The following is a 15249-nucleotide window of genomic DNA, read 5'->3' as shown; positions in this document are numbered from 1 at the left end:
TTAGCTCAGTTCAGTCTATTGCTCATGCTTAGTTTACTCCCTTCTCCGGACTCTTCCAGATGCCTGTCTGTACTCTTCTTCCTGTCTACAATGAAAACCTTCTCCTCAGCCAGGCTCCAATGGCACACACCTTTAATCCCAGCACTCAGGAGGCAGAGGCAGGTGGATCTCTGAGTTCAAAGCCAGCCTGGTCTGCAGAGTGAGTTCCAGGACAGCCAGGCTACACAGAGAAACCCTGTCTCAAAAAAACAAAACAAAACAAAACAAAAAAACAAACAAAAAAACAGACTTTTTTCCTCAATCATATCTTAGAGTAATCATGTCCTCACTTTGTACATCTGATGTGGAAACCCCCACTTTAAACATTTCCCATCATACTAACTTCATATTATCAGACATTTACTTGTCTCTGCAAATTAACTCAACATATTTTGACACATTTCATATCAAGAACACTATGAGCTAGTATGTGGCCTATTCCTTTATGCCAGCACTGGCGAGGCAGAGGAAGGAGGGATCTCTGAGTTTGAGGCTAGCCTGGTCAACATAGCAAGTGTCAGATCCTAACCCTGCAGGATGGCAGTCTGAGCTCAGTCTGGACTCTGACCCTGTAAATACTCAGCATTCCTAAGAAACCTTGTAAAGTGGTTTTCTGTTTTCCAGGAAAAGCTATTACTTTCATATCTGCTCCTACAGGTTTCCAACTTCCGCAAAGGGCATTTAGCTCTCTGTGGACTCAAGCCTCCAACAGATCAGAGCCCCAGGCTAGTTCCCTGGCTGTGCTGGCTAACCTGCTCTCCTCCCGCCCGACATAACCCCTTATCACAGGCAGGACTCTCTGCTGCCGTAGCCCTAACAGTTGCCAGTGGGCTCCTCTCCCTGTCTTTTCTCTCTGTCCCCGAGAAGTAGCCCTGGTGACTCCCCCAGAAGCCTCTGGCTATTCTCTTTCTCCTGTCAACAATGAAAAAACCTTCCCTGAATCATGGAACAGCTATGTCAGTGGTCCCTTTACCACTCACATACAGCAAGCTCCAGGAAAGCCAAGAGTACACAGCGGGTCCTGTCTCAAAACAGAAAAACTAACAAAACCAAACCATAAAGAATGCTTTGGGCTTCAGATTTTCTAAGGCTGAAAATATCCCCCTACGAAACAAAGAAACAAAAGAATTATATAATAGATCTTTCCTTTCCTTTTTCCTTTTTCTTCTTTCTTGCTTTTGTTTTTAAAATCCTTCAGAATCACCAAATAGATTCTAAAAGTTGTTCACCAGAAAATGTGGCTTGGTGTCAGTTTGTAATTATTTCCGGCTGGATCAAAGGAGGTTGAGAGAAAAGTTTAAAATAGTATTGAAATGGTTTCCCAAAGTTCAGAAAATCTGGACTCTGATAAGCACAGCTAAAATGTTAAATGATGGAGAATTGGAACAAATAATTTTTTTAAAAATCCTTAATCTTTAAGCAAAGGTGTGTATTGAATAAAAGGAAAGAAACTTTGTCACGTGTAACACTGTTAGCAATTGTACAAAATTGTTGCAATAGTCATTAATTGTCAACATTTTATATAGGTAGAAGGTTTATTAGCTCAAATTAGAATTATCATTTTATCAAATGAATTGAGGCTTTATCATGAAAGCTGAGGCCAGGGTTTCCAAGCCGGGGTTTCCAAGTTTGGTTTGGCAGGCTGTACACACAGCAACAAAGCTTGGCCAGTCATGTTTATGTTTTACCTAATAGTAGGACAACATGCAAGATTCAAGATCTCATTCATACTCAGCTGACCGCTCAGAGAAAAGAGCCGCGGAAGCAAAGCAGTGGTTTCTGACCAAAAATACTCGCAGGTCACCATCTCTAAAATCTCTCTCTGGCCACCAGGGGACACTGTTCCATAAACTTGCTTAGTGGAAGCGCCCATGTGCTAGGACTAGTTATGTCCTGAGGAGTTGGGGGGAGATCTTTGTGTTAGGTTAAGAAAGATCATCACAGCTTAAATTGAAACCTTTCAATGAGACACCAAATTGAACTACCACAGAGTAGGGTAAGATAACAGAAACAGAGGAAGTCCTCTGACTTGAAAGCCATGAAGTTTCAAAACAGGGTCATTGGGGCTGGAGAGATGGCTCAGTGGTTGAGAATGCTGACTGCTCTTCCAGAGGTCCTGAGTTCAACTCCCAGCAACGGCATGGGATCTGATTCTCTCTTCTGGTGTCCCTGAAGACAGGTCACATGGTTAGCCTGAGATGTAGATCTGCTGGCTACTATGGAGGCATTTTTGATGATGCTACTTTTATATCACTTGATGGTTTTACTGTGACTAAGAGTTTGGGAGAACTGATTTCTAAGCTTTGCAACTTATGTGGCCCACAGAGGCTCCCTAATAAGAGACTCCTTCTCTCAGGAAAGACCCTCTGCTCTGGAATCTCAGGACTCGAGATAATGCTTCAACTCTAGTAGGGTGAAGTAACTAGTCTTCTGAGTTGTAATAAGAGCAGATGGTACTGGGAGAAAGTATGAATCGGTGGGCATACTTTTGTGCTCAAAATTATAGCCCCTGGCTCACATCTCATAGTCATGAAAATCTTGGCATCAAGACATGTTTTTTGTTTCAGGCAGGAAAATACCTCACAGTAGTTGGTAATCCAGACAAGATGGTAAACATAAAAGAAGTATATTGATAGATACCTAGGGGTCAGGGTGAAGTCTTGAGTAAATTTCAGGCATGTTAAAAACTGACAAGAACAAGTCAGAATCCATTTATTGTGTTCAGCAGACAGGGTGCAGAGGGGATGTGAGACTTAGAGCAATCCAGATCAGTCCTCAGAAGCAGAGCCATAGATAGCCCAGTAACGGGGAGTTGGACACATACTTCCTACATTCTTTTACCTAAGGTTAGGGTTGGCCTTCCAGACACAGAGTCAATAGATCCTTTAGTTAAAGTTCAGAGGCAAGAGTGGACCCAGCAGTGAAAGAAGGTGAGTTGTTTCAGAGGCTCAGAGTCCAGTAGAACCCTTATAAGGAGGCTGAGCTTTCTACGGAAAGCTTCTGAGGGGGCTGGGGACATAGCTCTGTCAGCTACATGCTTGCCTATCATACACAAAGCCCTGGGTTGTGCCCTGACAATGCCTAAAACTAGGCATGATAGTGCTTGACTATAGTATCAGTATTGAAGAGATGGAAACAGGAGGGTCAGAAGTTCAAGGTCATCCTTGTCTACACAGTGAATGTGAGACTACCAAAAAAAAAAAAAAAAAAAAAACCTCCTTAGTACTCTGGAAGACCAAAGGAATTTACATGACTAGAGCTTTCAAGAATGGTGTTTGGTAGTGGGGGTGGGGGTGGTGGCTCACACCTTTAATCCCAGCATTCGGGAGGCAGAGCCAGGCGGATCTCTGTGAGTTCAAGGCCAGCCTGGTCTACAGAGTGAGTTCCAACTACACAGAGAAACCCTGCCTCGAAAAACCAAAACCAAAAACAAACAAAAAAAAAAAAAAATGGTATTTGGTATATAATTGCAATGTTATATTTTGCTGCGCTCCACAGGTTTTTCGTCATTGAGATATTTTTGGAAGAAAGTTTGAATTTGTTGCCAGGCATCCACCTGTGCCCTTGAGTGAGCCCTCGGCTCACCTCCATAGAATACTGCCTCACCCAACACTGCATGCACAGAAGCTCTGGAAGGAGGGAAATAAGGTGGGTCAATACAGTGACCAGTTTCTGGATAGTAGATTGTCCGGGGTCTGTCTTTTCCATGGGCTTGTAGACGTCCACAGGCTATGTGGGCATAGAATTCACTCTTCCAGCTATGATCATCCATGCCCACAATAAACAGAAAGGGTCCCTGGGCCTTTTCCAGTGGAATAAGACTTTGAAGGTTAGGTTCCTCTAGTGGATTGTTCCAAATATCCATCAAATTCAAAAGGCCCGACTCCATGGTCTTCTGTTTTGTTAGGTCACAGCCAAGATCAGGAACAAACAGATCTTTGTAATACAGGGGAGCTATTGTGTTGGCCACACAGCTGTTGATAAGGACAGTGGCCGTGATGTTCCTTAGGAAAGCAGCCATGGAGAGGCACAGGTCACCACCTTTGGAGAAACCAAGAAGCCCAACATTTGGGCCTTTCACCTGATGAGGAGAGAGAATAAGTGTGGAGTTCATTAGTGGAAAGCATGTAATGATTTTATATTCTCCAAGTACCTTCTTTGTCCTCTTTACGCAATGATATACAAAGTTCAAACATGCCTACTAAAAACAAACGAATTGATTTCTGAGTATATACACCATCTAATGTTTATAAAGACTAGGTCAAGAGTATTGTACATAAAGGCCTTTATAAACTAAATTAATAAACAAACTGTTAAATAGTGCCCTACCTTGAATATACATACATACAATACCCTTGCATTCGGGGACAAGAGAAAACAAGCACAAAGCCTAAGTCAGGTCAGCCTCACCATGTTTCAAGGACAAATCCAGCAACCAACCCCCTTCTGAGTCACACCCCAACTTGTCCAAGCTTGTGCAAGTATGTCCAAAAACAATAAGAATAAACCTCAGCCATTTCAAAGTATACTAGTGTAACTGCTGCTTGCTTAAACAATTACATTTGAGATGATCTAATTGTCCCTGAAACTCCCCTTAGCAATGCTTAAAAGGAGCTTGCATGTTCCTCTTAGGGTCATCACCATTTTGTGTTGACCCCTGCTTGCTGGAATACTAATAAATGCTCTTTGCTTTTACATACTATTTGAGTCTGGGGGTGTTGTATGATATTTTGTGTTCTCACAAAAATAAAGCTTGCCTGGAGATCAGAGGGTGGAGCTAGCCTGTAGTTAACCCCATAGAGGTCTGGAGGTCTATACAGACAGGAGACAGGAAGTGACAAGGCTGGGCGGAGAGAGGAAGTGATAAAGTGGGGCGGAGACAGGACCTTGGCCCTTTTTGCTGGAGGATTCATAGAGGTAAGAACTCTCTAGTAGCTGCTGCTCTGCTTCTCTGATCTTTCAGCTTTCACCTCAATATCTGATTCATGGTTTTTATTAAGACTAATTAAGATCATGCTTCATGGCGTCTTCCTTCAGCATTTCCTCAGACCCTTGCTACTCTAAGTTTAAATGGCAGCAAAAGTTTGTGTCATTCCACTTACATTCACAGGAAATACTTAAAATAAAATTTCTGCCATCAGATACTTTATAAAAGCATAGTAATGATCTCAGTCAGGGTTATCACTGCTGTGATAAAACACCATGACCAAAAGCAACCTGGGCAGGAAGAGTTCACTTGGCTTTCATTTCCACATCACAGTCCATGGAAGGAAGTCAGGACAGGAACCTGGAGGCAGGAGCTGATGCACAGGCCACGGAGGGGTGCTGCTGACTGGCTTGCTCCTCACGGCTTGCTCAGCCTGCTTTCCTTTAGAACCTAGGACCACAGCCTAGGGGTGGCACCACCCACAGTGGGCTGGATCCTCCCCTATTAATCACTAATTAAGAAAATGCCCTACAGGCTTGCCTATGCTCCAGTCTCATGGTGGCATTTTCTCAACTGAGTCTCCCTTCTCTCTGACGGCTCTAGCTTGTGTCAAGTTGACATAAACTTACCAGTACAATAATATTTATCAGACATACAGCACTGATGAGGATCCTTAATTATCATCAAAAACACCATCCCTATTCTGGTGTCACCAACAGTCTCAAAGATCCCTCTTTTGAGTCAAAGTTTTCCCACTAACAATTTATATTAATGTTAGTAATGAGGAGAGTGAAACCTCCGAGATGTCGGCTGCTTTGCTTGGGCAGTAGTGGGAAGAGAACTCAAGGTTAGCAGTGATGGTAGTTAGAAAAGCAACTAAACCATCAAATCTTAAGAGACATGAATGGTGAAATAGGAATAATCTTAGCAAAGGTTGAGGGAGTGCTGGGATCTCCCTCTGTATCTCTAAGGCCCCGTGTCGTGGCAGGGCTTTTGGCTCTGGCCCTGAGTCCACTCCATGCCCTCCTTTGTATTCAGGACAGCACTGGAACTCACCTTTGGATGCTGCAGCATAAAGGCCAAGGCTTCCTCAAAGTACTCCAGGTGCACATCACTCAAATACTCAGGGAGGTCTTCAAATCTGAAGTAAGCCAGAGCGAGTACAGCAAAACCGTGGCCCAGACAGGAGGCTGGCCCTGTATTCACACAGGCCACCGCCACTTCCAAACAAGTCGATGACCCCAGGGAATCTCCCTTTGCCTGCAGAGCACAACATATCACATCACAAAATGCCTTACACGCGCAAAGGATGTTTGGGAATTCAGATTTTGGCAATCAGTGAGAAAGTCTTTGAAGTTAGGGATATGGTGGCTGGAAATATTTGTGAATCAGGACCCTTCCTACTTTATTTATTTATTTGGAGACAGGGTCTTACTACATTGTATAAGGTGGCCTGGAACCCTTGATCCTCCTGCCTCTGCCTCTCAACAGGGGAGTTATACATGTGTGGCACCACATCTGGCTTTTTTTTTTTTTTTTTTTTTTTTTTTTTTTGACAGGGTCTCACTACGTAGCTCTGGCTAGCTTGGAACTTATGGTATAGACCAGGCTGGTTTCCAGCTCATAGAAATCTGCCTGCCTCTGCCTTCTGGGAGAAGTGTGTGGCTGTTTGTTTTTAATTACCTACAGAGAAAAGAGAAATGGAACAAAATGTCTCCCCCCGACCCCCTGAATTATCACAAATAATAATAAAGTTAAAACACAATGCACATCTTCCAACAACTTTTTCAGTTTCCTCAGAAAATACCTGAAAATGTTTTATGGGTGTAAAGCACTTTTATGTACATCAGGGGTTACTAGAGGGTATTCCCTGCTCCTTACATTTTCTACTCTAAAGAAGGGCGCCCACATCAGCCACGTTTTTTGACCCCTGACAGTATACTTCTATATACTGTCTCTTTTGCTGACTGTGCTTTTCTCTTTCCCTCTCCTGACTTTGATCTGCTCAACTTCTCAGTTTGCCAACTTCATCTTAGATTCCCCTTCCTGACAGTCTTTCCACATGCCCCCAAGGCTGAGTCGGATTACATAGTCTTAGACATGTTCTCACCGGTGCCTTAGTCTCTAGCTCCCTCTCAGAGGGCCTGCCACACTGGGTTCTATGTAGAAGCGTAATTTCTATCACACTATAAATTTCGCCCCAAATTTTGACAGGTCATGTCTTACTTTTCTATTGCTGTGATAAAAACACCAAGACCAGGGCAACTAATAAGAGAAAGCATTTAATTCACGGTTTCAGAGGGTTGGAATGCATGATCATCATGGGGTTGGCAGGGAGCATGGCAGCAGGTAGGCGTGGTACTGGTGCAGTAGCTGAGAGCTCCTATCTTTTTTTTTTTTTTTGGAGCTGAGAATCGAACACAGGGCCTTTAGCAAGCGCTCTACCACTGAGCTAAATCCCCAACCCAAGAGCTCCTATCTTGATCCACAAGCACAATGCAGGGAGAACTGAGGCCTTGCTGCCTTTTGAAACCTCAAAAACCACCCCATTGGCACACCTCCTTCAACAAAGCTATGCCTCCTAATCCTTTCCAAACAGTTCTATCAACTGGGGACATGCTACTTTGAATCGCCACAGGCCACAGAATAGACACTGACTGTTTTTCTTTTCTCTTCTCTTTTTTTTCCTCATTTCCTTCTTGCTCTTTAAGTCTCATGTAGTTCCTACTAGCCTCAAACCTTCCTGGTAACACAGGATCTTGGACTCTTGATCCTCCTGCCTCCGCCTCTAGAGTGCTGGGATTTCAAATATGGACCACCACACTATTTAAATAATTTACTTGTGTATCATGTCGTTAGCTTGTCCTTAATGAAAGCCTGTATAACATTGTGGTGGTTTTTAGTAAGAATGGGCCTCATAGACCCATATACTTGAATGCTCAGTCATCAGGGAGTGGCACTATTTGAGAAGGATTAGGAGGTGTGGCCTTGTTGGGGGAAGTGTGTCACTAGGAGTGAGCTTTGAGGTTTCAAAAGCCCACGCTAGGGTTGGGGATTTAGCTCAGTGGTAAAGCGCTTGCCTAGCAAGCGCAAGGCCCTGGGTTTGATCTTCAGGTCAAGAAAAAAAAAAAGCCCACACTAGGTCTGGTGTTGCTCTCTCTGCCTACAGATCAGGATGTAGCTCTCAGCTACTGCTCCAGTTCCTGCGTACATGCCACCATGCTCCTCGTCATGATAATGGACTCAACCTTGGAAACTGTAAGCGAGCCCCCAGTTAAATGCTTTCATAAGAATTGCTTTGGCCGTGGTATCTCTTCACAGCATTGAGAGTGACCAGGATAAATACTCTTACTGGATGACTGAATCCATCATGGTGATTTGCAGAGCTCCTACTAAAGTTGTGTGGAAGTCTCCAGAAATGGAGAGAGAAGAGAAATGAAGTGGGATTCAATTCCAGTCGCAGGAGTCCCCACTGGGCTGAGCAGCCACTAGTTAGTGCCCAAGAGCAGTAAAAAGGAGGCATATTCCCTTACTTTCTACAGCAATCACCAAATTCAGTTTCAAAGTCCTGGGTACTGCAGTGACTGTAGCACCTTTCTGTGGTTGGAAGGGGGATGCCAGTTGTTGATATTCTGATCCGCCCCTTGAAATCCCACCCCTTGGGCCATCCTGCATCCTGACCTAAAAACCTCTTCTAAGGAAAAACTCCAGCCCCTTCTCTCTCTCTCCACTCCCGTGAGGTGTGCACCCTTTGACCTCTCTTTTCCCCTCTATTTCTCTCCTCTCTCCCTCTTTCCTATCTTCTCTCTGTCTCTCTATTATAATAAACCATTTCCATGCAGATGTAGCATCTGGGTTGTAAATGGCCACTTGCCACCTCACTGCCATGCTTGCATGGAGTGGGTCACCCACTAGCCAACCTCCACATATACCCAGCATGCCAGCATGTTTCCCTACACACACAGGATACCCTCGGGGTCCCCTTGTAATAATTCATAACACCAGTGGCTGTCTTCCCACTGTTTATGTAGACTGCACCCTATTTTTCTTAGACCAAGGTTTGTCAACATCAGTACAGTATTCATGTCCTAGTTAGGGTTTCCAATGCTGTGAAGAGACGCCATGACCACAGCAACTCTTATAAAGGAAACATTTAACTGGGGCTGGCTTACAGTTCAAATTAATCTATTATTGTCTTGGCAGGAGGCATGGTGGCATGCAGGTAGACATGGTGCTGGAGAAGGAGCTGAGACTTCTACGTCTGGATCCATGGGTAGCAGGAAGAGATAGTGAGTCACGAGGCCTGGCTTGAGCTTCTGAGACCTCAAAGCCCATCCCCTAGTGACACACTTCCTCCAATAAAGCCACATCTACTCCAACAAGGCCACATCTCCTAATAGTGCCACTCCCCATGGACCTATGGTGGCCATTTTTATTCAAACCAGCGTAAATCCATTTGTGTGTGTGAGTGTGTGTGTGTGTGTGTGTGTAGAGGCCAAAGGTCAATAAATATTGGGTGTCTTCATCAATAGTTTTTCACTTTACTTTTGCAGACTGGTTCTAAACCTGGAGCTCACTGGCAGGCTAGAATGCCAGCTAATAATCCCCAGAAATTCTGTCTATGCTTCCAGGCTACAATTGTATGGAGGGGCCCCAAAACAGCTTGACCACAGAGCTGCCATGACAGACTTAGAGGCCCAGACTCAGCTTCTGTGACAGGCTTACTGGCAGGCATCACCCAGACCCAGGAAAAGCCATAAGCTGACCCCACCCAGGGATCCACCCAGGGATGGGGGAAGTACCTGACATCCCAAACATCCCAACCACTAGATAAGGTGGCCAGATGTCCCTGAGTCTAGGACATACCTGTTTTTTATTTTACAGATACCCCTAGACAATTGTCAGCCAATCAGGGTCCTGAATCCTGGAAATCCCCTCACCCCAACCTCTGCTATGATAAAAACTCTACCCTGCCTGGGCTCAGGGCACTCTGCTCTCACCACTACATCGAACAGACAGAGAGACCAAGCTCAGAGCTTGAAGATAATAAAGGCTCTTTGCTTTTACATGCAGGATTCAGTCGCCGTGGTGGTCTTTTGGGGGTCCCCACGATCTGAGCATAACTCTGGGGCCCCGCTTTTTACATGGATACTGAGGGACCCAGGACCTGCACTCAGGTCTTCATGGTTGCCAAGCAAACACTTTGCTGACTGAGCTATCTCTCCAGCCCACTGTATCCATTTGGAACGGAATAATTTTGTTCTGGGGCTGTTCAGTACTTGGTGGGAAAGTTAGCAGCATCGTAGGTCCCCACCAGCTAGATGGCAACAGCATCTCCCGCCTTCATTTTTGACAAACAGAAATCTGCATATATTGCCAAAGGTCTTCATAGAAGGACAAAAGTCATCCAAGGTTAAGGACCACCATCAGGCTGCTCGCACCAAATGTGAGGTCGAACTGTTGACCTTGTGGACATCCTAGTTCACAAATGAGTCTGTCAGATACGCCCCAACACTTCGGAGAAACCTGGGGTGACTGTCCAGGCAGCTGGCTGTTTCTGTCAACTCACACTTTTTTTTTTTTTTAAAGCTGTCTGCGTGCACTTTCTGTTTTTATTTTTGTTAGGTAATATTTCCTTCTTGGGTCTCTGAGGAAGTTGAAGATTAGATAGTTACAGTTAAAGTTTAGATAGTTATAGTTTTCCTTGTTAAGAATTTTAGAAAAGAAACTCACTAAGGAGTAAGTGTATAAATTTGAAAGACGTTATAAGATAGTTCTGTTAGTAATATAAGTTAGGATACAAAGTGAATCAGGTACATTTTGGACTTACCAAAACAGGATAGATAATGGAATTATTTTCTCTGAATTTGTCAAATGCAAATGGACTAGTCATTGTTTAGGTATTTATTACTTGTATATATGACATATAATTATTGTCCTTTTGTATATAGTTTTTCTTGTATTACTTAAAAAAATAATAATAAAGAGAGCCGCTAGGCGGTGGTGGCGCATGCCTTTAATCCCAGCACTCAGGAGGCTGGGGCAGGAGGATCTCTGCGAGTTCAAGGCCAGCCTGGGCTACCAAGTGAGTTCCAGGAAAGGCGCAAAGCTGCACAGAGAAACCCCGGATGGAGAAACAAAGACAATAACAACAGAAAATAAAGAAAAACTTTGACATAAAGGGAAAAGATTGGGGATGGGGCAGCAAGAGTGGGAGAGAGTTGGGAGTGAATATTATCAAGACCCGTGTATGAAATTGTCAACAAATTAATAAAAGACACTCAGCCAGAAAAAAAAAAAAAAAAAAAAAAAACCACCATCAGCATGTTTACGGTGGGGGATGTGGCTGCAAGGGATATTCCTGTCCCTCTTAATGATTGGGGGACATCGTCTTCATTTGTGGGTTCAAGGCTCTTTGAAAGTTTGATGTCAAAAGTCACTCTTACTACAGGCATAAGTTATTGATTATATCGGTACTTAAAAATGTCCCCACGTGGCCGGCATTTAGTGGATTTCAATAATAAACCTTGAATGCCTTCTTCAGCTTCTAGCTGAGGGACTCACGGTGCCTGGAGGGGGTGAGACTTGGTAGAAAACCTTCCATTTAAAACGCCTGACAAGCTTTGGAGACTGGAAGTTACACAATTATTTGATTGTCCTGTCAGGTCCACCCAGGCCCCGAAGACAGCACAGGAGGAGGGAGGGGGGCTGCTCACCTGGGGGCAGGAAGAGCGTGGCGCGCACACGGCCCTCGCGCACGGGCACGCGCCGCACCCCGGGAGCCATGAAGTGACGCTCGTGCACCGCCCGCGCCAGCAGCCGCCCGCCGTCGGGCTCGTGGCCGTCCAGCACCTCCAGCTCCACCACGAAGGGCGTCCGCACGTCGCGCTTGAGCAGGCGCCACAGAGGCCGTTCGGGCTCCATGGCCCAGAGCAGCCCCATGGGCTCGAGCCCCGCGAAGCTGCCGCCCAGCGCGGGCGCGCGCGCCAGGTCCAGCTGGCCGTGGGCGTCGGCGCGGTAGCGCGCGTGGGCGCGGAAGAGCGCGCCTCTCTCGTCGCGCAGGGCCGCGCGCAGCGTGACGGGCTGCTCGGGGGCCAGGCCGCGCACGGCGATGCTCAACGGCTCGTCCCAGCAGCTGCGGCCCGCGGGCTCCAGGCTCAGCGTCGCCGCCATGGGGAGCTCGGAGTCGGGGGCTGGAGGTCACGCGAGTCCGGAGCGGAGCCTGGCCTGCTGCGGAGCCGACCTGGTGGCTCCCTGGGAGTTCTGGACCCGTGGATCACGCGCGGCAGACGAAACGGACCGAAATCGGGCTGACAGGAGAGAGAGGTCAGAGTCGCAGTGGGGCTGAGCCAGGACACAGGATTCTGAGCACGTGGTGGTGAGGATCTGTACACACTGGGTAAATAAGATGGAGGCAAAGTCCGGCCCTTGGGTGGATCAGTACCAGGGTTTTGTTTTTTAGACAAAAAACCAAACTTTTAAATACCGTGTCACTCATAATTTTAGACTGTTTTTGCTTCTCTAGAGAAATACCTAAGGTTGGATAATTTATCAAGAACAGAGATTTATGTCTTACAGTTTTGGAGCCTGGGAAGGCCAAGTTGGAGGGAGGCCAATACTTGGTCACATATCATCCAGTGCTAAAAGCAAACAGCACTCACAAACAGGAGGATCATTGCAATTCCAGGCCAGTCTGGCATATATGGAGAGATACTGTTGCAAACAAACCCGTAGACAAAGCATAAGGCCAATCCCATCCTTCAAAGAGGAACTAGAGCTGCCCACTCCTGCTGTAACTCCCTCCAGTTCTGGGTAGCGTCCTCTTTTAAGTCTCTACTCAACCATACTGGTGAGTGGTCACTAAGTTTCTACCACACAAGATTTGACAGACACTTTGAAACAACAAAGACACATAGGAAAAGAATAGGTCGACTGTGTGAAGAGAATTTACACACCCAATCATGTGGGCGTATCCTTATCAGGACAAGATCCAGAAGCAGATCTCTCACTACCAGACCCTCGGAGCCACTTCTGCACCAGAGTTAGTTTGTTGTTGTTGCTGTTGTTTCTCTCTCTCTTTTTGGTTTTTTGAGACAAGGTTTCTCTGTGTTGTTTTTGCGCCTTTCCTGGAACTCACTTTGGAGACCAGGCTGGCATCGAACTCCCAGAGATCCACCTGGCTCTGCCTCCCGAGTGTTGGGATTAAAGGTATGTGCCACCATCAGCTGCCGGATGCTACCTTTCTTATCCCTCTTTTCTTCACACAGACACTGTTGATGCCTTGTTGCCTCTGAGTTAGCCTTGAATCTAATCCATTGACTTGGGGAATGCAGAACTCAGTGACTTTGGTGGATACAATTCCTTCCCCTGCTGCACAGAGCAGAGGTATGAAGAGGAAAGTACAGTCTTAGAGAAGACTCCATCCTCTGGCCAGAGGGCAAGACTGAATTTTGTGATCCACTGCCTCTGTTCCCCATCCCTATATGATCTGAGGGCTGCAGATGAGGTGGAAGACAGTTTAGGATGCCTATCAGATTGTCAGCATGGTTTAAATGTTCAATTCTTGTATCTGCCTCATTGGACACCCTGAGTGTCATGTTGCAAGGGTTCAAGTGTCTGTCTTTTCTTTCCGACCTACAAGGCTGCATTCTTGGCATGAAGGCAACAGCATCAGCATTGTGTAAATGCATGGGACTCAGGCATGTCAACGTTGGGTTTAATTTTATGTTACTGATCATTCAGGATAGAGGGAACAACTTGCTCCAGCTTCCAAAATGTGAAAGGATTATTTCTGTCCTTCAACTGAGCATGTTTATTATAGTCCTCCAAGGCTACATTTTCCTCTTTTTCTCTTCCTCTTTTCTGCCTATTTTGGAATTTCTAACTTAAAAGGAAAATTGGGCAAAGGGGGAATACACACACACACACACACACACACACACACACTGCCAACAAAGTTGTGTGCAGTTAGGGACTATTTGTCATCCATGTATTTCTCCCCAGTAATCCTCCTGCCTCAGCTTCCTGAATGCTGGGATTACAGACATGTGCTACCATACCTGGCAAGATCCAGGACTTAAGCATGTTTCCTGAGCCACACTTAGATAGGTTTCACACACACCTTTCACACACAGTGCCTTTTAGCATGCACCTCCTGTAACTTGCCACAAATCCAGGAATTCTACAACAGATTTGTAGGGGTGAAAGAAGAGCCAGTCCTGTCCTCTCTGGGGCTTTGGCTACTGTCGTGTGGAGCATCTGAACAGGCTTGAGGGAATTCACAGCATGGCATGGGTGACTTCACACAGATGTGCATTCTATTATAGGGCTTTGTGATCCATGGCAGAAGTTGCTGGACAAATGCTTTGTGACCAAATCAAATGAGGAACCACAGATTTGAGGAATGGAGCATCATACAGAGAGGGGAAACTTGAGGGCGCTGAGCTCACCTCCACATTGAATGTGCTAGAAACTTCCTTACAATGCACTCCCTTACCTGTAGAATGAAGAGCACAGTAGCATACAGACTGGCTAATATTCAGTGACAAGCATGTGGGTGGTGATGGGCAGAGGGGACACTTTGCATTTCAGTGATAAATTTCCTAGAGAAACAAATGAAAAGGAGGGCATATTAATTTTGGCATGACTCCAGAGGTGTTAGTGTAACCACTGGCACATGGGTTCTTGGCCGGTGAGCAAGTGCATCATGAGGGAGTGTGTGCAGGAACAAAGCACTCATGGCAGGGAGGCAGGGAGTGGACCAGGGGGCCAGGACAAGCTGTGTCCTTTAATGGAGTGCCTCCAGTGACACACTTCCTCCAGTGAGGTCCCTCTTCTCAGTGACGTCATCGCATCAGTAATCCAACCAAGGATCAGCTCATTGATCAAGTCAGAGTGTCAAAGATACCATCATCCCCAAAGCCAGTTCGCTGGCCACCAAGTCTCTAACACAGGAACCATGGCGGATACTCCTGTTGGAACTGTAACAAACACCCAATGTTTTTGAGAGTCAAAAGGAAAATATATATCAGGATTTGATTGGCTTTTTAAAGCATAAAATTAAGAGACGGCCAGGGTGGCTCAAACCTTTAATCATAGCACTCAGGACGTAGAGGCAAGCAGATCTCTATGAGTTCGAGGCCAGCCTCGTCTACAGAGAGAGTTCTGGGACAGCTATGGCTGTCATACAGAGAAACTCAATCTCAGAAAACCAAAATAACATAAGTAAGTAAAATTAAGGAATTAGAACATAACAATAATAAATTAAGGCACTTCATTTTAAA

The 15249-nt window shown here is 45.6% G+C and overlaps 1 protein-coding gene across 1 annotated transcript; it reads right to left on the bottom strand.

Annotated features, from left to right (window-relative positions):
* Positions 1-3453: 3453 nt before the first annotated feature.
* Positions 3454-12349, bottom strand: Acot6 (acyl-CoA thioesterase 6). Its single transcript, XM_036205713.1, is given in 4 exon segments — positions 3454-4120; positions 6023-6145; positions 6147-6226; positions 11683-12349. Coding segments are annotated over 4 exon segments (1266 nt in total). The 5' UTR covers positions 12140-12349; the 3' UTR covers positions 3454-3514.
* Between the last annotated feature and the right edge of the window lie 2900 nt (positions 12350-15249).

Source organism: Onychomys torridus, chromosome 14 (genome assembly GCF_903995425.1).
Source record: "Onychomys torridus chromosome 14, mOncTor1.1, whole genome shotgun sequence".
In the NCBI taxonomy this organism is placed as follows: domain Eukaryota; kingdom Metazoa; phylum Chordata; class Mammalia; order Rodentia; family Cricetidae; genus Onychomys; species Onychomys torridus.
Note: the sequence above shows the minus strand (reverse complement) of the source record. Positions and strands in the feature narration are given on the sequence as shown.